The sequence below is a fragment of the Equus przewalskii genome, chromosome 1, assembly GCF_037783145.1.
Source record: "Equus przewalskii isolate Varuska chromosome 1, EquPr2, whole genome shotgun sequence".
Lineage (NCBI taxonomy): Eukaryota > Metazoa > Chordata > Mammalia > Perissodactyla > Equidae > Equus > Equus przewalskii.
Genome location: NC_091831.1, coordinates 146,092,222 through 146,114,937, shown reverse-complemented (window position 1 = coordinate 146,114,937; position 22,716 = coordinate 146,092,222). Strand labels below are relative to the sequence as shown.

At 40.3% G+C, this 22,716-nt stretch overlaps 2 protein-coding genes across 22 annotated transcripts in view; both read left to right on the top strand.

Annotated features, from left to right (window-relative positions):
• Positions 1-15,162, top strand: part of TMEM62 (transmembrane protein 62) — a 72,772-nt gene extending 57,610 nt beyond the window's left edge. For 14 of the 19 annotated variants that reach the window (XM_070582794.1, XM_070582813.1, XM_070582770.1 and 11 more), the window contains 5 exons: positions 4,555-4,668; positions 6,601-6,685; positions 9,398-9,502; positions 11,824-11,942; positions 14,311-15,162. In XM_070582794.1, the coding sequence (XP_070438895.1) occupies positions 4,555-4,668; positions 6,601-6,685; positions 9,398-9,502; positions 11,824-11,942; positions 14,311-14,637 (750 nt within the window). In that variant the 3' untranslated portion in view covers positions 14,638-15,162. The remainder of the gene's footprint in view (positions 1-4,554; positions 4,669-6,600; positions 6,686-9,397; positions 9,503-11,823; positions 11,943-14,310) is intronic. The other 5 variants (XM_070582760.1, XM_070582756.1, XM_070582835.1 and 2 more) reach the window with 1 other exon arrangement.
• Positions 15,163-15,497: 335 nt separating this feature from the next.
• CCNDBP1 (cyclin D1 binding protein 1) overlaps positions 15,498-22,716 on the top strand; it is a 23,474-nt gene continuing 16,255 nt past the window's right edge. For 2 of the 3 annotated variants that reach the window (XR_011529186.1, XR_011529189.1), the window contains exons 1-8: positions 15,571-15,918; positions 16,094-16,153; positions 16,447-16,526; positions 19,887-19,968; positions 20,743-20,839; positions 21,015-21,088; positions 21,676-21,752; positions 22,095-22,378. Coding sequence is in view for 1 of the 3 variants with exons in the window: in XM_070582686.1 (XP_070438787.1) it covers positions 15,660-15,918; positions 16,094-16,153; positions 16,447-16,526; positions 19,887-19,968; positions 20,743-20,839; positions 21,015-21,088; positions 21,676-21,752; positions 22,095-22,378 (1,013 nt within the window). In the remaining 2 variants the exon portion in view is untranslated. Of the gene's footprint in view, positions 15,919-16,093; positions 16,154-16,446; positions 16,527-19,886; positions 19,969-20,742; positions 20,840-21,014; positions 21,089-21,675; positions 21,753-22,094; positions 22,379-22,716 lie in introns of all 3 variants that reach the window. The other variant, XM_070582686.1, reaches the window with a different exon arrangement.

The window sequence follows — 22,716 nt, the reverse complement described above, 5'->3', positions numbered from 1 at the left end:
ATCTCAAAATTAAAGAAAATCTCTACTTTAAAATGATGGGAAATTTTTTAAAAAATGGAAGAGAGAATACCATAATGGATTCCCATGTATCCATCAGCCATCTTCACAGTTATCAACTCAAGACTCATCTTGTTTCATCTGTACCCCATCCACTTCTCTCCTCCCTGCACCGTGATGTCATTTCATCTGTAAATATGTCAGTATGAATCACTAAAAGATAAGGACTATTTTTTTAATTGAGGTCATAATAGTTTATAACATTGTGAAATTTTAGTTGTACATTATTTGTCAGTCACCATATAAATGTGCCCCTTCACCCCGTGTGCCCACCTCCCAACCCCCTTCCTCTCTAACAACCACTAAATCTGTTCTCTTTGTCCATGTGTTAGTTTATCTTCCACGTATGAGTGAAATCGTACAGTGTGTATCTTTGTCTGGCTTTTTTCGCTTAAGGTAATACCCTGAAGTTCCATCCGTGTTGTTGTGAATGGGATGATTTTGTCTTTTTTTTATGGCTGAGTAGTATTCCATTGTGTATGTGTGTGTGTGTGTGTGTGTGTGTGTATATATATATATATATATATATATATATATATATACTCCACATCTTGTTTATCCAATCATCAGTTGATGGGCACTTGGGTTGCTTCCACATCTTGGCTATAGAGAATAATGCTGCAGTGAACATAGGGGTGCATAAGTCTCTTTGAATTACTGATTTCAAGTTCTTTGGATAAATACCCAGTAGTGGGATAGCTGGGTCCTATGGTATTTCTATTTTTAATTTTTTGAGAAATCTCCATACTGTTTTCCATGGTGGCTGCACCAGTTTGCATTCCCACCAGCAGTGTATGAGGGTTCCCTTTTCTCCACATCCTCTCCAACATTTGTAGTTGTTTGTCTTGGTGATTATAGCCATTCTAACAGATGTAAGGTGATATCTTAGTGTAGTTTTGATTTGCATTTCCCTGATGATTAGTGATGTTGAACATCTTTTCATGTGCTTATTGGCCATCTGTATATCTTCTTTGGAAAAATGTCTGTTCATATCTTCTGCCCATTTTTTTTTTAAAGATTTTATTTTTTCCTTTTTCTCCCCAAAGCCCTGCGGTACATAGTTGTATATTTTTAGTTGTGGGTCCTTCTAGTTGTGGCATGTGGGATGCTGCCTTAGCATGGCCTGATGAGCAGTGCCATGTCCGCGCCCAGGATCTGAACTGGCTAAACCCTGGGCCGCCGAAGTGGAGCACGCGAACTTAACCACTTGGCCACAGGGCTGGCCCCTTCTGCCCATTTTTTGATTGGGTTTTTTGTTGTTGTTGAGTTGTGTGAGTTCTTTATATATTTTGGAGATTAACCCCTTGTTGAATATATGATTTGTAAATATTTTCTCCCAGTTGGTGGGTTGTCTTTTCATTTTGTTCCTGGTTTCCTTTGCCTTGCAGAAGCTCTTTAATCTGATGAAGCCCCACTTGTTTATGTTTTCTTTTGTCTCCCTTGTTCAAGTAGACATGGTATTCAAAAAGATCGTTTTAAGACCGCTGTCAAAAAGTGTACTGCCTATATTTTCTTCTAGGAGTTTTATGGTTTCAGGTCTTACCTGCAAGTCTTTGATCCATTTTGAGTTAATTTTTGTGTATGGCAAAAGATAACGGTCTACTTTCATTCTTTTGCATGTAGCTGTCCAGTTTTCCCAATACCATTTACTGAAGAGACTTTCTTTTCTCCATTGTATGTTCTTAGCTCCTTTGTCAAAGATTAGCTGTCTTATAGATGTGTGGTTTTATTTCTGGGGTTTCGATTCTGTTCCATTGATCTATGTGTCTGTTTTTGTGCCAGTACCATGCTGTTTTGATTCCTATGGCTTTGTAGTATATTTTGAATTCAGGGATTGTGATGCCTCCAGCTTTGTTCTTGTTTCTCAGGATTGCTTTACCTATTCAGGGTCTTTGGTGGCCGGTATGAATTTTAGGATTCTTTGTTCTGTTTCTGTAAAGAATGTCACTGGGATTCTGATTGAGATTGTAGTGAATCTGTAGATTGCTTTAGGTAATATGGACATTTTAACTATATTTATTCTTCCAGTCTATGTGCATCGAATCTCTTTCCATTTCTTTTTGTCATCATTGATTTCTTCAATAATGTCTTGTAGTTTTCATCATATAGGTCTTTCACCTCTTTGGTTAAATTTATTCCTAGATATTTTATTCTTTTTGTTGCAACTGTAAATGGAATTTTATTCTTGAGTTCTCTTTCTTTTTTTCCTAAAGATTTTATTTTTTTCCTTTTTCTCTCCAAAGCCCCCCAGTACATAGTTGTGTATTTTTAGTTGTGGGCCCTTAGTTGTGGCATGTGGGACACCACCTCAGCATGGCCTGGTGAGTGGTGCCATGTCCTTGCCAGGATTTGAACTGGCAAAACCCCAGGCCACCAAAGCAGAGCGCGCGAACTTAACCACTCAGCCACGGGGCTGGCCCCTTGAGTTCTCTTTCTGTTAGTTTGTTATCAGAGTATAGAAATGCAACTGATTTTTGTAAGTTGATTTTGTACCCTGCAACTTTGCTGTAGTTGTTGATTATTTCTAATAGTTTTCCGATGGATTCTTTAGGATTTTCTCTATATAAAATCATGTCATCTGCAAACAGTGACAGTTTCTCTTCTTCATTGCCTATTTGGACTCCTTTTATTTCTTTTTCCTGCCTAATTGCTCTGACCAAAACCTCCAGTACTATGTTGAATAAGAGTGGTGAAAGTGGGCACCCATGTCTTATTCCTATTCTCAGAGGGATGGCTTTCAGTTTTTCCCCATTGAGTGTGATGTTGGCTGTGGGTTTGTCATATATGGTCTTTATTATGTTGAGGTACTTTGATAAGGACTATTTTTTAAAATGTAACCATATCATAACTAAAAAATTAACTGTAATTCCTTACTATCAAACTATCCAGCTAGTGTTCAGTTTTCCCAGTCTGTCAGATCTAATGTCAGTAGATATATTGCATTTGGTTGGTTCAGATCAGAATCCAAACAAGGGTCAAATATTGCATTTAGCTGATTTATCTCTTCAGTCTCTTCATCTGTAGGTTCCTTCTCCCCTCCCTTTTCTTTTTCCTTGCAATTTATTTGCTTTGGAAACTGAATCTTTTATCCTGTGGAGTTTTCCGTATTCTGGACTTTTGCTGTTTATATACATGTGGTTTCATTTAGCATGTTTCTCCCCCCTCTAGTTTCTGTAACTGGTCGTTAGATTTAGAGGTTTGATCAGATTTGAGTCTGTTTGTTTTTTGGCAAGAATATGTTATTTGGTGTTTTATACTTTTATCAGAAGCCTATAAATCTGGCTTTCTCCCTTTTAGTCATGTTAAGATTGATCACTGTATTCAAGTATTGTTAACCTTACCCAGTGGTGTGCTGGTATTTAACAACCAGCGTGGGGCAAGTTTGAAGTGGGGGACTCTGATTTGTAGCATTTCCCTGATTTATACCAATTTCTATAGTATAAATATTCCTACCGTAGCTGGTTTTAAGCTACCAACATAACGTCAACAAAATTTCTGAAAATTTAACACTTGGACTTTGTGAGCCAATCAGGCTAGCTCCGGTACACTGCTGGCTTCCCTCTGCGTTCATTGTGAAGTACCCTATCAGCTTTCACCAGAGGGTCTCTAGCAGCTCTTGGTGATCTTTGCCTAGATCCATTATTGCATTAGAGATATAAAATGGTGATATTTAAATTGCCACTCCTTACTATAGGAATATAATTAGAATAGTGCTATAAAGGAAAAATTTCCCTCATCTATTTGGTACCCAGATATAGAGTTCATACAGGAAAGGCAGGATAAGTTCGTAATTCTCCCCCCACCCTCCCCTTTTCTAAAACCAATTTTCAGAATAAAGAGTTGCTTTTCTAGCATTTGTCAAAGGTAACCAAATGAGTCTTTTATTTTTAGTATCATTATGAATTCAAAGTTTTACAAAAACCATATTTGATATGTTTCAATCCATTGCACTTATTCTTTTTGATGCTCAAATTGTTTAATCTTTGGCTAGTGGGGCCTCTGCAAGTTGGCCACTAAGTTCTTTGATACAATCCCTGTAGTCTTTGTTAGTTTCCTTCCTTTCTGATATGACAAGATATTCCAAGCTGTTCTTGTGCATTTCTCACTCAAGAACTGGAATCAGCCTTTTCTCTAAAGAGCACTAGTTCCTTGTAGTGAGAAATGGTATTTTGAGACAATCTGGACACTATCCCAGCTAGCCCATTGCTATTGGGTTTGTTATTTCTAGGCCTTTTCAGTGAACATAGGGAAATTCCGATTTTTTTTTTTTAAGAGAAAATATATTGTGAGTACATGCTGGTATTTCCAATTCAAATCTAGAATTACAGGGTTTAAAAGAAGTTCTGTTTTAAGTGCTTATAGGAAGAATCAAAAGTAAGTGAAAAAAATTAGCTATTCAGAGATAACTGACAAAAAAGTTGTTGGAAGCTTAATCTTGGGACATTATACATATTGAAACGTGCATGAGAAGTACTTCTCTGCTGTGCTTATAACTAGGATTCTGCTGGAAGAAGTAAGACTGTTCAGCACGTATTTTCTCTTCAAGAGGATATTCATCTCAGATTTGATCCCCTGGCATCATTTATTCTCCTTACTGACCACTACATCGTGGTGAGTAAATTCAACTAAATGTTATTTGTGTTTTTACTGGATTTGATAGGTCCAAAGTCATAAATAATATAATCCTGTGATGAGAAAGCTGAACTTTATACAATTAAAAGTTTAGTTATTTGTCTAGAAGAATAAAATGCTTTTAAGTTGATTTGAATTGAAAGAAGCAGAGAAAATGAACAAGTAATACCTGCTTCGGGACCTGGTTCTAATGCCGTAAAACCAGGATAACTAAGGGAGTTACAGGCACTCTGCTAAGTTGGATTAAAGATCTTTTAAAGATAATATTTTTTCCTACATAAATTATATATGCTTAATGGAGAAAACTTGGAAAATTTAGAAATAGATGAGTGAAATCAGCCCCACATCATTCTTTTATCACACTACCCATTATAACCATTGTATTTGTCTTTATGATACTCTGTATTTTTCCCTCATATACATTTGTGTATGAGTTTAATATAAAATGGTAATAATATACTTTTCATTCTTTTTTGTTCTCTGATTTTTTTCCACTGAGGAATTTGTTTTGACTATTTTCTCAGATAAATTTGTATTATTTTATATCATGATGTTTATTGGCTGCATTATATTGTTGTAGGTACACCTTAATTTATTTAACCACTTCCCTATTGTTAGACATTTGTTTCTAATTTTCCCTCTACTGTATAAATACTGCTTGCAACTAAATTTTTGCATATATTAGTTTTTTGAGATAAATTCCTAGAAGTGAATTGGTGCATTAAAGAGTGGACACACTATTCTATTTACTTAACTTATTTATTATATAATTACACATTATTTATTGTTTATTATATTGTTTTTGTCTGTCCTCCCTCATTAAAATATAAGCCCCATGAGGGCAGAGATCTTTGGTATACCTAACAGAAAACCCTCACTAAGTATTTCTTGAATGAATAAAGGGGTATTTTTTTTTTTTTTCAGTTTTTAATATACACTGTCAAATTGTCTTCCAGAAAAGCTGTGGCAATTTATATTCTATTTCCCTTAGATCTTACCTATCCTTTGTAGTAACATAAAATATACAAAAGATATGCACTATCATATTAGAAGAAAATTTAATCCTCCTTTACTTTCACCTCCCAGAGAGAGCTTTAGTGTAGAGCCTCACAGACTCAAAATGTGAATCGATTATTATTTTAATTTACTTTTATTACTTGTGTGATTGAGCTTTTTAAAAATATGACTAATGGGCATTTGTATCCTATTTTTACAAATTGTTTTTGTGTCACTTATTTATTTTTCTTTTGGGGATTTTTTAATAGTCACTTAGATCAGGCTTGGGAAACATTGACGTACTTATGAATTACCTGGGAGTATTAGTAAAAGGCAGATTCTGATGCAGCAGGGCTGAGATGGGGCCTGAGATGGGGCCTGAGATTCTGCATTCCTAACAGGCTCAAGGTGATTCCAATGATGACTTGGGGACGATACTTTGGGAAACAGGGACGTAGATGACATGTTTCTTTACTGTGAGTTAATCTCCCAGTGAATGATTTCTTGATGGAGCAAGTAAAAGAAAATGCAGTCTCTGTTCACTCAGGCTGCAGTGTACTGTGTACTGTTGTTGTTTTTTTTAATTCTTATACAACTTTAAACAAAACAAAACAAATTGTACTTCTGGTACAGTGGAAGTGGCATATTTTAATTTGATCACTTTATAACTGTATAAAATTACTTAGTTTCAACATTGGACCAAGTATCCAAATTCTGAAAGAGTAATGCTGAGGCAACTTATAATTTTCTTTTTTGGTGGATCAGATGTCTGATTCTCTTTGACCATATATTTTTCTTATATAGTGGTTTCTACTCATGGCGTCATTTCCTTTTTTGTTAATGGGGCCATTTAAAAAACCTTAACTGAAGCTGCACCCGTGTATCTATTTCACATTACCATCTATTTCTCTGCAGGCTCGGGTCCTTTTTGTAATGATTGTGCTGATCCAGCTCACCATTCTCATTACTTTTAGGCATCGAGGGTATCCAGAGCATAAAGGTTAGTCATGGTTCCTTTTATTCTTAGAAGACTTCACTTTAAAGTATGATAAATGTCCTCACTATTACCAAGTGATAAATGTCAATATAAATTGTCTTTGGCTGAGCTCCGTGAGGTGCATCCTTCAAACTATCATACTTTTCCCACAATACTCCATCTTTAAAAAAGAATTCAATTTTTGCTGCTACATGGCAATAAAATGAGGCTCAATCAAAATGGGGGTAAAGAGGAATCTCCATATAGCTCAAAATGACCAACATCTCTGCCAGGCATTAAAGATCCTCCACAGTCTGGTGTTATCTCACTAGCCATGTCTTAAACCAGTTACCTGTATTTCAGCCTAATTTTTCACTGTTTTCTACACATACTATGCTCATTCTTGCTTCTGTGCTTTTTTCTAGGCTATCACCTCTAATTTAAATTGTTTTTCTAAACTTGTCTAAATCTTAGCCTCCTTTAAGGCTCACCTCAAACCCTCTTTTTCCGTACCATTTCCCCCAGCCCTTCCTGGTCATAATGAGCTCTTACTACTCTGAATCCCTATAGTCTTTTCTGACTATTAATTCCATACTTAATTAGCCATTCATTTTGCTTCTCTTAACCACTTCGAATGTATATACATTTTCTCCTCACCGAGACTATTAAGTTCCTCAATATAGGAGCTCTTGTTTTCTACTTCTTTTCTGTTTCCCATAGCACCTAGCACTGAGGTTGTGCATAACAGACAATAAATACTTGTTGAATTAAGTTTTCCTTATCCCTTCTAGGCTTGGATGAAATCCCTGGGATTAGGGACTGATTGTGGGGGAGTGGAGTACTGTAGTAATGATTAAACAGTAAAATGTTTAACTGAATAGGCAGTGTACAAAGCCTACTGAATGTTTTCCTCTTACATATATATATTTTAAAATTCTATGAAAAAGTTCAAGGAGCATTATTATACACATATATTTTCCTGCACATAATGTAAATAAATAAATGTTTGAGGGAGGGCCCCAGTCTCATTATGTGGGGATACCAATATCTTTGTGTAGTTATTTAAAATTTACAACATATTTTTACCTACATTATCTCACTTAATCCTTACAACAATCCTGTGAGGTAGGTATTATTGTGCCCATTTTAAAGATTAGAAAACTAAGGACTAGGGAGGTTATGTAGGTTGTCCAAAGTCTCATAGCTAATCAAAGACAGAGGAAAGACTCAAAACCTAAGTCTTCTGACCCCAGGTCAGTTCTTTTCTTTAAACAACACTTCTTAACTTTGGCTATACCTTAGAAACCCCTGGGAAACTTTTAAATTTCAGTGTCTACACAGCACCCTAGACCAATTACATCAGAATCTCTAGAGGTAGGACCTAAGCATCAGTATTTTTTAAAGCTCCCCAGATGATTCCAATGTGCAGTCCAGGCTGAGAAGCATGGCACTGTCTAAAGCAGTATTTCTTAGTCCTGGCTGCTGAGAATCACCTGGGTTGCTGCCTCAGCTCCCCCTCACCCCCAGGCTATTTAAATCCCAATCTCTGGAGGGTGAGACCTGGGCATGAGTATTTTCTAAAAGTTCCCCCAGGTTGTTCTAATGTTCAGCCAAAGTAGAGAATCATTGCTTAAAGTTTAAAGCAGAGCTGCCTCTAAGGCTAAAGGATTATTTATTTATAATAAATAATAATTATTATAGGGGGATATGTAGCTTAATACTTTGAGAAGTACCAGACTAGAAAAGAAAGAAACTGAGAGAGGACTGAGTAGCAAGGATGTAACATACAAAGTGAGGAAGGTCATGCAGTATCAGGCTTTGATGAAATTAACTGTCAGCAGGCTGAACGATGTTCTGAGTATAAAATGGATATGCTGGCCTATTAGGAAGGACATACCATTTAACTTACATCAGGCTGTCTTTCACTGGGACCTATCCTTTAAAGAGTTTTTGCCTCTAGTGTTGCTCAGTGTGCACTGCGCTTCCTATCATGGTCTTCTGCTGACTGGCCTACTGTCAGCCATACACATGCCTGCAGCAGCTGGGGTGGAGGATCTGCGTACTTTGGAGCTTCTCTGTGCGAAGCCCATTTTCTTGGGCTTTTTGGTACTGTATTTTTAGAGCTGTTAATTTGGAGAGCTTTAGGAATCCCTTTCAAGTGGAGTAAGAGCATAGTTGTGAATTAAGAGCTATATCACACATGGGAAAGGAATATTTGGACAGGTGCTCATACTTAAGATTAGACTGGAGAAATTTCAGTATTTCTTTGATACGCCTTTGGTATATTTTAATATGCCTTTTAGAAGTTTGTAGATTTGGATAACAAATCCCATAGAAAATAAATACTTGATTAACCTTTGAGCACAGCACTATATTTCAAACCTACACGAAGATGAAATAGTATAGTCCTCTGGCAGGTATTGCTCTATTGTTTTCAGTCATTTACACATGCATATATGTGTGTGTGTGTGCGTGTGCGTGTGCATGCACGTGCGTGCATGTCTCCCAACTACACCATTGCTTTGAACTTCCTACCCTCTACAATTGTAAGTGAATTGGCTCAACAGGTTTCCTGCCATCTTGGGAATTTAAAGTGGTATCATCTGTAGAGTTTATCACATAACAAAAGATTTGCTGAATATATAGTAGACAGCCCACAGAAGTCTTCTAGAAAATGTTATAAAGAAATTGAGCTTTGCATGTCTTCACTGTATTTTTCAAATTTATTCTGTTTAGGACCTCCAGGATTTATAAATTTGACTTCATTTTCCCTTCATGTCTTGAGCAAAATAAACATCTTCTACTATTCTGTGTTGTTGCTGACCCTATATACAGTGCTTGGTAAGTGAATTAGGACACTTGAGATTGTGGAGGATCCTGCCCAAGAATATATTGAGAATTGTGACAACGGAGTCATTTAGGCCCTTGAGCGTATAACAAACAGCACATGGCTCCTTCATAAGTCATTTCCTGGGACATGGTCTTGGGAAATAAAGTTATTTCCTAACATGCTTAAAGGACATTTAGTCAACACCAAGTTAATTTAAGGGTGCTGAGAAGACCATTACAAAATTAGTATTTGTGTAGAAACCTAATAGAATGTAGAAGTTCAACTTAAAATCCATCTCCTCAGAGCAGCCTTCTTTGACTACTTTAGAGTTTTATCCTCTATTTCATCACACTTATTCCTTCATTACTTTATCAGAATTTATAATTATCTTCTCTGTTTATCATCTCTCCTCTTATTTGAATATCCATTGATGTCTTGTCTGTATTGTTCACCTCTATGCACAATGCCTGGTATGTAGTTCAGTGAATATTTACTAATGTGTTGCTCCTAAAAACTCAGCTTAAAAAAGGGAGAAACCAAAATGAGCAATGAGTTCAGGTGTATCTGAGCTCTTCTGTTACATTAATTATTATACCCAATACTTATAAAGACACTTAGCCACTTATGGAAGCAGAAAGCACTGAGTCTCTCTTTAAAGCTATTTACTAATGTTCCTTAGTGACTGAGTCAGTTAGGAGTAGATTAGCCTATTTCTTGCTTAGTCTTTGTCTTACACTTTTATTCCACCTTTGGACTTTTCTTTGCCCATTAGTAACTCCCACCAGAGAACAGAAAGTAGTTAAATAAGAAATAGACTGCACAAGTCTATATAACAAGCTATGGCAGATTCCTCCTCAGAGGTCAGTTTCCTTGTTAGAAGATAGGTTGAAGCTGTTTTGGGCACTAGTCTTACACTAGAAGCCAAAGCAAGTGATCTGGTTCCTGGCTATAAAAGAAACATTAAAAGGGCAGAAGTTGTTCCATTTTTAAAAGTTGAAACCTGAAGGAAAAATAGTTTTGTAGGCTAATATGCGTCTAATGGAGTTTATATAATATATGTCTGAGAAAATTACCTATGACTTTTTTTTTTTTTTGAGGAAGATTAGCCCTGAGCTGACATCCATGCCCATCTTCCTTTACTTTATATGTGGGTTGCCTGCCACAGCATGGCTTGATAAACGGTGCATAAGTTCACACCCGGGATCTGAACTGACGAACCCCGGGCCGCTGAAGTGGAGTGCGTGAACTTAACTGCTGTGCCACCAGGCTGGCCCCTATCTATGACTTTTTAAAGCTGAATTCTACTCTTACCAGCCAATGTTGGTATTTGCATTTTGCAAAAGGATGTCTGACTGCCCCTTAATCACTCTTGACAATATAGTAGTTCCAGAAACCTGCACACTGAGAAGTGGTAGTAAATAATAGTAGGGAGGAGAGAAAAGTCATTCTGGCACACTGAGAAGGGGTAGTAAATAATAGTAGGGAGGAGAGAAAAGTCATTCTGGCATTTTAGATGAAAAATTAAAGAAGCAAGTTACCATGTTAACCCTGAGTATATAGTTGACGTACAAAGTGATGACTGAGTCAGCAAGAAAAGGTCAAGATACATTCATTACTATTAATAAGAAAGAGACGAAGTACATTTTAGAAAGATTAAAGTGGTTGAAGTTTTATTGCTTAAAGGAGTAAATCTCAGGGGCCGGCCCAGTGGCACAGCAGTTAAGTGTGCATGTTCCGCTTCAGCGGCCTGGGGTTCGCCGGTTTGGATCCCGGGTGTGGACATGGCACCGCTTGGCAAGCCATGCTGTGGTAGGCGTCCCACATATAAAGTAGAGGAAGATGGGCACGGTTGTTAGCTCAGGGCCAGTCTTCCTCAGCAAAAAAGAGGAGGATTGGCAGCAGTTAGCTCAGGGCTAATCTTCCTCAAAAAAAAAAGAATAAATATCAGTTATCTGGAAAATTATCTTTTGTGGAATACCTCTTTGCTTCTTAAAGGAAACGTTAATGCATTATATTGAGGTTATTACTGCAACAGAATCTTCTAAAATTTGTGAATGTACTCCAATCTGTTTCTGGAATCTATTCCAGGTATAGCATGTACTCAGATGATTTTATAATCCAGAGAAGCATGGAGCAAAGGAGCAAACAGTTGGTTAGCTAGGACATCGCATGCAACGTAGAGATTAGCAAATAAGAAAAGTTATGCGAATAAAATGTTAATAGATGACTAGTTTAATATTTCTTTGTTATTCCTACAAATGCATCTCATGATGTATGTAGTCAGAATCATAGTTATTTAATCTTCTCCTTTCCCGTCCATTGCCTTTTTCAGGACCATGGTTCGTTGGTGAAATCACTAAGGGCAAATTGGGTTGCTGCTTCTCCTTTGGGATCTTTGTTGATGGACATTTCCTACAAGGCAGCCTAACATTTATAGTTGGAATTCTCCAGGTAAGAAGTCAGAAATGCAGTTTAAGAACATCTTGGCCTTGTTGGACTAATTGCATAACAGTTACAAATTAAATCCAAAATCCCAAATTAAACACCACGGATCATGTTTCCTAATTTACTGGCAGGGCAATCTTTAATATCAGGTGTTTTGTTTCCTTTTAGAGTGCTTCCGAAGCTCTTTCTTCCACCACTCTCTTGTAAATATCTAAAATACAGTTTTGGCAGACGGGGTTTATAAGAGGTGAAAGAGATTTTTGTTTTTGTTGTTTGTTTCACTGTGCTTTTTCATTGAGAAAAAAATGAAATAAGGGACTAATGGTAGAATAAATGCTAGACTTCTGAGTAAACCAAAATTGATTATGATACTGAAGAAGGAAAATGTTTCAGAGGGAGGAAAGGCAAAACAGACACACAAGAAAAGTGGGTCAGTTATCCACTGGAAGCTCTCCTGGGCAGAAAGGAGACCTGGCTTTCTAGCGATATCTTAGCAGTGCATTTGTTTGGGAAACACTCATACGTTAGGTTTACATTTGGATTAAGATTCCTTTAAGACAAGCAAACACAAACAAAAAAACTCTGACCCGTAGCAAATCTCTATAAATAGGTCTGAAAACTATTTACCTAACAATTTATTTATTTTACTCACCTAATGGGGCAAAAGGACCAAAATCTGAAGTAATGATATGAAGCTTTGGAAGAAATCCAAAAACATTGTTCAAAATGAGTTCACAGCCTCGTAATAGGACAGTAAAACGTGATCAGCAAGATTAGATACAGACAAATTAGGGAAGACCTCTGCCTAGCAAACACTGACTAGAAGCCAGAACATTCTCTGTACAGCAGCATTTTATATGTGAGTAGGTCCTGGGTTCAGTTCAGTTTTCCATTATGTAGATGGAGGCCGGTTCTCCCTGTGTGTGGAGCAGTCTTATATCAAGTAAAACCTGATCCTTACCAAAAGGTGGGTTTACATTCATATTTTAATAAAAGTACACTAATAATGGGTTTTATGTGTCAGGTAGGCCCATGACTCCCAAATCTATATCTCTGACCTAGACCTCTTCTCTGCATTTCAAGTGCCTATATATCCAACTGCCATTTCACATCTCCCCTTAGGTATCTAAAAGTCATCTCAACTTAATATTCTGTCTCTAATAAGGCCTTTAATGTCTACCCTCAAACCTGTTCCTCCCCCACTTCTTTCCAATTTCAATAAATGGCTCCACCATTCTCTTAGTTTCTCCAGGATGTATCCTCAGTTCTTCCCCATTGCTCATACCCTATGTCTAGTTCATCAGCAAGTAGTTCCTTGTTTGAGCTACCTCCAGCACATATCTTGAATCCACCACTTCTCTCCATCTCTGTTACCACCACCCTAGTCTAAGCCATAATTATTTCTTGCCTGGACTCCTGCAGTAACCCCCTAACTGGTCTTCCCACTGCTGCTCTTGCCTCTCTACTGCCAGTTCAACACAGAGCATCCACTGTGGTCCTTTTAAAACCTTAATCAGCTCACTTACCTCTCAGCTTAAAACCCTTTAAGCAGAGCAGTAACATGATCTGGGTCCTGCTGACTGCCCCACTTTCCACCTGGCTCATCCTGTTCCAGGCCCATTGGCCTTAAATAGGTCAAGATCGTTTTTCATTTGTTTCTCCTGCCTGAATTGTACTTCCTTTCACCTACTCATTCCTGTTACCCTCTCATGACCTAGTTATTTACTTTGTTGTATTTATCACAATCTGTAATTATCTTTTTTGTTTTTTTTGTCTATTTTTTTGTTTCTCCTCTCCCTGTTGGAATGTAAGCTCTATGATGCATCTTTTCTGACTTGTTCACCAGTGTGCTCCTAGCCTAGAGCCTAGCACAGTGCCTGACACATAATGGGTGTTCACTAATTATTTAGTGAATGAATGAATGAATCATACAGCAGCTAAACTTGGATTATAACTTAACTCTTCTAATTTATATGCTAGCATTCATCAGGCTACTTCAAATAAAAAAAACAGAGATAAAAAAATATTGACACCTAAGTCCCTTCCTCGCTCTGCCAAAAAATACAAATATATATATATTCACACACACACATGTTCAGTTCATTTCCACCTTAGACATTATTGAGGGCTTCAACATAAGTGAAATGATACCTGCCTTTAAGATGAACAGAAAGATACAGGCAAATACACAACTAACTACAGGTCAACTGTTGTGAGTATTATATGCAAGTGTGATTGAAGCTCAGAGAATCAGAGTTAACCCTCAAGAGAGAAAGCAACATATTCTTAGGAGCCACCAATGATGTATTAGTGAGACCCACACGCTTAAGGGCTTGCTAGTAAGTGAGTGGTTCTGTTGTGCTCCTCTTTCCAGCTGGTGTTTTTTAACATCCCCTTGATGGCTTACCTGTGTTGGAGCTTGCTGCAGCGGTGCTTTGGTCACAACTTCAGGTCTCACCTCCATCAAGGAAGATACTTGAAAATCATACCTGTTCACCTACTGATGTTGCTGCTGTACATCTGGCAGATGTGTTCCTGTTACTTTCTTCATATGACATATGGCACTTTAGCTTTTTTATTCTCCCCTTTGCGGACCTGGTTGACACTGCTGACACCTCTTCTCATTCGTTGTGTGTGGACACTGAACTCCACCGAACTTGGAGTCTTCATAGTGCAGTTAAAAAGTCACTTGAGCTCCTGAAGGCCGGGTCTCGCCAGCCGCCTCCGGAGCCCAGGCCTCTGCCCCAGCAGCAAGTGAAAGGCCAGTGTTGGTGGGCAAGCTTCAGGAAGCTGCTGCTCCTTGGACGCCTGGGAATTGGGGGGATTACCTACTACTGATTTCTGCACAGTGGACTGCAGAAAAGTCTAAATAATGCTATGATTCCTTCCTTCCCCAAGAAGGCAAAGGGTTGATTTATGTTTCTGAAGGGAAAGCCCTAATCTAGGAGATCCACAGGGCAGGGACTGGGTCTGTGTATGGGAGTATCTGAGGCCCAGTGTGTTTTAGGATTACCTCATGTAAAGTACCTAGCACAGTGTTGGAACTTAGCAGCCGTCAAGGGTGCCACCTTTAGGGGCCGAGAACCAGGGAGAACTTGGGCTCGACCCTAACTACCCTTGAGATATTAGGTCCCAGTCCTCTTTCCCCGCAGTGTTATGGGCTCTCTGCTTCCTTAGTGAGGGTGTTTTCAACTAATCAAATAAATGAATGATGAATAAGAAAGAACTCGGACAAGTTCCTTTACTTATGTCGCCCTGCATCGGAGGACGGGAGGAGGCGTGACCGGGCCTCTGCGGCGGAAGGAGGTGTGGCCGGGGCTCTGGGGCGGGAGAGGGCGTGGCCGGGGCTCTAGGGAGGGAGGAGGCGTGGCCGGGCCTCTGCGGCGGAAGGAGGTGTGGCCGGGGCTCTGGGGCGGGAGAGGGCGTGGCCGGGCCTCTGCGGCAGAAGGAGGCGTGGCCGGGGCTCTGAGGCGGGGGAGTGGGGGGCGTGGCCGAGCCTTGGAGGGCGGGGAGGGGGCGTGGCCGAGCCTCTGGGGACGGGAGGGGGCGTGGCCGAGCCTTGGAGGGCGGGGAGGGGGCGTGGCCGGGACTCTGGGGCGGGAGGTGGTGTGGCCCGGGCTCTAGGGACGGGAGGGGGCGTGGCCGAGCTCTGGGGCGGAGGGGAGCGTGGGCGGGCCTTGGGGACGGGAGGAGGCGGGCCTGGCCCTCTGACTACAGGGAAAGATGTGGCTGGGCCTCTGGGGCGGGGCGGGGCGGGTTGTTGCCGGAAACGAACCCGGGCCTGTGACGTCCGGAAGTGGAGCAGCTACCGCAGTGTGGCTCTGGCAGCTGCAGAGGCGGCTTTTGTCTGCAAGCTCCAGGCGATCTACTGAGATGGCGAGCGCAGGTGCACCTGCAGCCGCAGTCCCCACCCTGGCTCCGCCTTTGGAGCAGCTCCGGCACTTAGCAAGGGAACTGCGGTTGCTCCTGCCTGGAGTGCGGGGTGAGCTGACGCAGTTGGGACGGGCGACGACAGGGGCGGGCTTGGGGTGGGGGAGAGGCCAGGTTGTGGCGGCGGCGGGGGCAGGGTCCCGAGCGGAGGAGGTGGGGGTCCGAGGTGACTCCGCTTATCTCTCTCTTCCTTTTTCCACCGCCTGCCCACACGCTACACCCACCAGTCGGCGAAGCCCGGGAGACCTCCAAAGAGTTTAATCGGGAGACGTTTTGGAGTAGACTCAGTGAGTGCGTCTCCTGTTGGGGACTCCCATCTGTCATCTCTTCCAGCGTTCCGACCCCTTCCCCTCCCGCTTTCCCCCGCCGGTCCTCTCTGTGGGGATACCTCACCTTACCCGTACATACTCGGCGTCTCAGAGGTTGATGTAAAACATTGATTCTTGGAGGTGTTTTTGAGACGTCTCAGCCAGCAGGGGTGGAGAAGGGAACGCTTTATCTTCCAAGTCCGTGTAGCAGCTGCAGCATCATCCTTATGGCGCTACGTATTGACTCCTGCCTCCTCCTCTGTCACCCCCAGATGAGGCAGCCGTGAAGGTGTCCGGGGAAGCCACGACTCTGACTGAAGTCTTCTCTCGACTTCCACTGCCGTCTCCGCAGGTGGGCTTTATTTTCCTGGAATCATTGTGCTGCCTCCTTATTTCTTAGGAATCCTCTCATTTTCTTTTCACCTTTTACACTCAAACCAGGGGATTTATTTTTCTCGTCTGTCAAATAAGATTTCGGTTCTCATCTCACAGGATTGTTGTGAAGACCAAATTGCCAAGTGCAGTACCTGGCGTGGAGTGGGACAGTCTTCTAAATATTGGTTCAATTTGAAGTTCATCCTGGTTATTTCCTCCCTGATAATGTTTTTTAAGCACTTGCTGTTTGCTGGGTGCTTTCACATACATCGCCATCTGGCAGATGTGTAAGCAGGCTCAGAAGCTCAGCTTAGGGTAAATAAGCAGCAGAGCTAGGATTTAAATTAGAGTCTATCTGATGTCTAGGCTACACTTTTTCTGTTATACTACGTAATACCCTTGTTATATTGAATTATTTTTTATATTTAATCAGTAACATGTATACAGTATAAAATTCAAAAGATATCAAAGTTGTGTGCTAAAAAGTTTATATCTCCCCTCCCCAATTCCTTTTGTGTTACTCCATGTATATTCTATGCATATACACACTTATGTGTATGTGCCTGTTTCTTTTTACACAAATGATAGGATACCATGAACACTTCCCCTTCTGAACCTTCCTTTTTAAAAAGAATTATCAATCATAGGACATATTATTTTTATTTTTTGTGTGTGTGAAGAAGATTGGCCCTGAGCTAACATCTGTTGCCAGTCTTCCTCTTTTTGCTTGAGGAACATTGTTCCTGAGCTGACATCTGTGCCAGTCTTCCTCTCTTTTATGTGGGATCCCACCACAGCACAGCTTGACAAATAGTGCTAGGTCCACGCCTGAGATCTGAACCTGCGAACCCTGGGCAGCAGAAGCCTAGCATGGGAATTTAACCACTATGCCACAGGGCTGGCCCCCTCATAGCACATATAAATTGATTCTTAGAAGCACTTATAAAGTTGCACAGTTCTTTGTAATGGCTGCATGGTATTTAATAGAGTGGATATAACCATAATTTATTTAACCAATATTGTTAAGTAGACATTTAAGCTGTTTCCAACATGTAACTGTTATAAATAGTGCTGTGGTAAATTGTGTAATACAATCTTTGTTTATGTGTGTATATCTGTAAAAAAAATTCTCAGAAGTGAAATTGCTACAACAAAGAATTTATGCATTTTTAAGAGCGCCTTATTATAAAACTAATGAAAATAAACATGTCAGCTGTGACCAGTTTTTCTAGAGCTAGATATACTTAATTTGGGAGTAAGCTTATTTTAAAATGGCATATTCATTGCCTTATTTGATTTTCATAGTCAATAGTTTCATTCTCTTTTCCAATCTATATATCCAGATGTTTTGAAATGAAAAAATATTTTTTTGCTGCATCTACAATGGTAAAGTCTCTCCCACTACACACCTCAAAGATCTGTGATGAGGAAACAAGAGATGAATTGTATGAGAGCACTTTAAAAGCTTTGTGGAAGAAAGTCAATATTTATTTCAAAAGGAGTAGTAATATTACCTTATTTTTCTTATCTGCTGACTCCCTTCTTTCAAATACACTTAGGACTTGCTGCTAAAATTCACAGCTAGTAAGATACCCTGAGGAGGTAGCATAGAGCTGTTTTTCTTTACACGTTCAGGACAATGGTTTCACTCAGATGAAAAATTAGAATTTGCTTTTATCTGAATTATGTGTATTTGAATCACAGTTGCTTTCTTAGAATCTCAGCACGTTAGTCCTACTGGAGAGTGGTTTTGTTTTTTTTAATTGTGGTCCGTCTGGACTCGTAGTTTTGTAAAATTATGTTTGGATATTGAAGCAGTGTCAGCTTGCTGCAAAAGTTTCTAAATACTCTCAATCACTGTACTTATCCATTCTAGACTGGTGATGAGCAGTTTACAGACTAGCACCAATCTGTGGACCAATTTTGCAAAGTACTGGCTTAGAATCTAGCAGAGAAGTGAGGACAAGGAAGATAGGAGAAAGCCAGTGACTGCTTAGAAGGAAGATAGTCAGCTTTGAGCATTGTAGAGTCCATGCTGATTATCTTTAGGTATACAGTTATGCCTTGCTTAATAATAGATACGTTCTGAGAAATGCATCATTAGGCAATTTTGTTGTTGTGGGAACATGATAGAGTATATTTACACAAACCTAGATGGTATAGCCTACTACACCCCTAAGCTTTATGGTACTAATCTTATGGGACCACTATTGTATATGCGGTCTATCATTGTTGGAAACATTGTTATGCAGCACTTGACTGTCTTGTGATTCTGTTAGAGAGATCAGACACCTGGTTATTGGTCTAAGATAGGGTTGGCAAACTTTTTCTGTAAAGGACCAGATAGTAAATATTTTATTAGGCTTTGCAGGCCAACTACTTAACCCTGCCCTTGTAGTGCGAATACAACTACAGATGGTCCCTGACTTACGATGGTTTGACTTACGATTTTTTGACTTTATGATGGCGCTGTGTGAAAGAAATACGCATTCAGTAGAAAGCAATACATATTCAGTAGAAACTGTACTTTGAATTTTCAGTTTTGATCATTTCCCCAGGCTGGTGGTGTGCAGTACGTACTCTCTCATGATGGTGATGCTGGGCGGCAGCAGGTAGCCACAGCTCCCAGTCAGTCTTGCAATCACAAGGGTGAACAAGGGTACACTTAAAACCATTCCATTTTTCAGTTTCAGTATGGTATCCAATAAATTACATGAGATATTCAACACTTTATTATAAAATAGGCTTTGTGTTAGGTGATTTTGCCCAACCTTAGGCTAATGTAAGTGTTCTGAACACAGCTAAGGTACATTAGGCTAAGCTCTGATGTTCGGTAAGTTAGGTGTCTTAAATGCATTTTCAACTTATGATATTTTCAACTTACAATGGGTTTATTCCGGTGTAACCCCATCATTAAGGAAGAGCTCTATAGATAATATGTAAATGAAAGAGTGTGGCTGTATCACAGTAACACTTTATTTATAAAAACTGGCAGTGGGCCTCATTTGGCTCATGGGCCATATTTGCTAACTCCTGGTCTAAGGTATGGTGACTACCTCACAGAAGATCATGAATGTCTTGGGATATAGACTATCAGGAATAAGTTTTTCCTGCCCTTTCTTAATGTTTTAATGAGTTGTCAGTTCAGGCTCTGGTGTCTGGCTGACTCCTCTCTGGTATGTGCTAAGAATAGCACAAGGCCTAACTCATACTAGGACTTCAGAAAATGTTTGATGATGCTGTATAGATGTCTGCTCTCTTCCACAGCAGATGGGTTGACCACATTAATATAATCCATTTCCTTTTTTCATTCTGAAATGGGTCCATGACCTCATAGGAAACCCAGAGGTTCTGTGAACAAGTCCATGCTGCCATCCAGGCAATTATTGCCATATACTATTCGCTTCCCAAGGATCAGGGTAAGCCACTATGTGCACATAAATGTTCAGTTTATAGAGTAGATCTTTGATAACATGACAGCTTGTGTCCTGAAACTTTTTACCGTTTCCTCAATTTGAGCATATAATGTAACTTTCTCCCATAAAATGCAGTCAAGGATAATTTTATAGCATCAGTAACCTCCATAAATAAGCCTTTATGCTAAGGTACAGATGCTGTGTTCCTATCTCCTCTGCCTTGCCGGACTCTGAGGTTTTTAATTCTTACTGGCTCCTCCATCTCTAACCCACAGATGCTGGCTTAATCTCAGCCCTATACCCAGGCCCAGGCGGTCCCCTGTCTCCTCTAGCCCTGTTACAGCACACCCTGTTTCTGAGTTCCCTTATAGGTTAGCTGACCTCCAGCCCTGCCTGTAGATTAATGCCTTGATTATAATCATGCCAAAATTATAAATGAATACATCTCTCATGGATCTTCAGGGTTACTCGCGAATGGTTTAAACTCTTAAGTGGTTCATCCACACTTGTCAAGGTACCATACTGTTCTTTGTGCATGAATACATGCTGTCATGGAAAGATTTTATTCCAGATCTCTGGAGAAAAGCACTAAGGAATGGTGGGAGGAGCAAGAAAATGACATGGGATATAAACAAGACCTGAGTTTTGTGTCGGCATTCCAGTTAAAGCATGTGGGTGCTCATTACCTCAGGTTCTGTAGGGCTTAAACTCTCAGAAAAGCAGATAGTGACTTCTGGAAAGAAGACCAGGCTGCTGAATCTTTGCATTTGGCTACAGGAATCACCCTGAGGAAGCTGGTTCGGAGTGCCACTGTGGACATTGTGGATGGCATGGCTCAGCTTGTGGAAGTGCTTTTCATCACTCCAGCTCAGAGGTAGTGATGCCACAGTTGGGGTTATCAGTTAATGGGGTTCTTTGCTTCAGGGAGGGGAAAAGCTCATTTCAACAGCAAAGTTACCGATAGCTGAGAATGATGACCAGCAGGAAGGAGCTTTGTAGGAGACAGGAACCTAGGTTATTGATATATCCTTATTGATTCCTTTCCCCAGCCCCGAGAACAATGACCTTATTTCCTGCAACAATGTCTGGGTTGCGTGCCAGCAGGTGCCTCGGATACCAAGAGGTGGGTGAGAGTGGGAAGTGGGCCACTGACTCTGCTGGCCATAGCAGACAGACCTCTCATTCTGGTTTCCAGTTTTATAGCATGTATGTATTTTAACTTCTATAAAGAGGTTAGTGGAATTTATATTGTTTATCACCAACATCAAAAGATAGGCCTTAATACCTTTTGACAGTCTTTTTAGTTCTCACACTTCTGAATTCAAACTCCCCTCCCCCTCTGGCCTTCTTGTTAAATAAATGTGGTTTGTTCTCCTAGTCCTGCCCTAGGAGCAGTAAAATGGGACACACCGAAGCAGTTATAAGGTAGAGCCAGCTAGGCCAAAAGCAGTGGTCATCCAAGAGGACCATGGTGGGAAATATTATGTGACCATTTTATTTCTTCTTGTGGTGAATGAGGAAAAGCTTTTTAGCCCCCAGTCTGGGCACCCAGAGGATGTGGGTGGGAAGAGTTTTACATTAAACTGCCACCCTTATTTACTGTCCTTGGCACTCCCTTCAAATGGGAACACTGTTGGTTGCCCTTTGCAGATTTAAGAGAATTATTGGGTTTCTGCTGTAATACCAGTGCTTCTGATTTTTCACTCGTAGATAACAAAGCTGCAGCCCTTTTAATGCTGACAAAGAGTGTGGATTTTGTGAAGGATGCACATGAGGAAATGGAGCGGGTGAGGCGACCTCTGTCTTTGTTGATCATTGGAAGGCAACTCTGTGACTAATAGATGAGAATTGATTATAGAGGCGATGTCCTGAGCATTGACCACATAGGTCCCATCCTCACTCCTGTCCCCCATCTCCCACCTCCCACCCCATGCCCATGTGTGATTTGGTACCACACCCCTCTGTTCCATTGCTGGTCTAAGAGAGTGAGAACAGGGTTTATGAAGTGATTCACCTCTGTAGTCATTAGTGAAGTAGCTGGCTGAGGTTTGGGGACAACTCAGACATGATGCTGAAAGTATAATATGCTTTTTTTTTTTTGCGTTCAAATATATCATGGTATGTCTTAGGCTGTGGAGGAATATGACCCTTACTGTGGCCTTTTGAATGACACTGAGGAGGACAACTCTGACAACTACGGTGATGAAGGGGATGATGTGTTGGGATGTCCAAACAATCGGGACTTATATTGGTCAGAGGAAGACCAAGAACTTATAATCCCATGCCTTGCACTGGTGAGAGCATCCAAAGCCGGCTTGAAGAAAATCCGGATCTTAGTGGCAGAGAATGGGAAGAAGGATCAGGTGGCCCAACTGGATGACATTGTGGATATTTCTGATGAGATCAGCCCTAGGTGAGCATGATCCCCACTTGAATCTTCTGGGCAGCAGCATTCTGATCTCAGCTTGTGCTGTCACCCCAAGATTTTTCCCCAGTTTTCTATTTTGAAAATTTTCAAACCTACAGGAAAGTTGAAAAATTATTGCAGTGAACACCCATCGTTCATCTAGATTCCCCTGTTGTTCACATGTTTTTCTATGTTGGTTTCTCTATAGATAGACGTGCCATTTTTTTTCCCTGAACCATTCAAGAGTAAGTTGCAGACGTCAATGACGTTTCACCCCTAAATACTTTGGCACGCATCTCCTAAGAACAGGCATTCTTATTCTTATTTGCATTATTACATCCAAT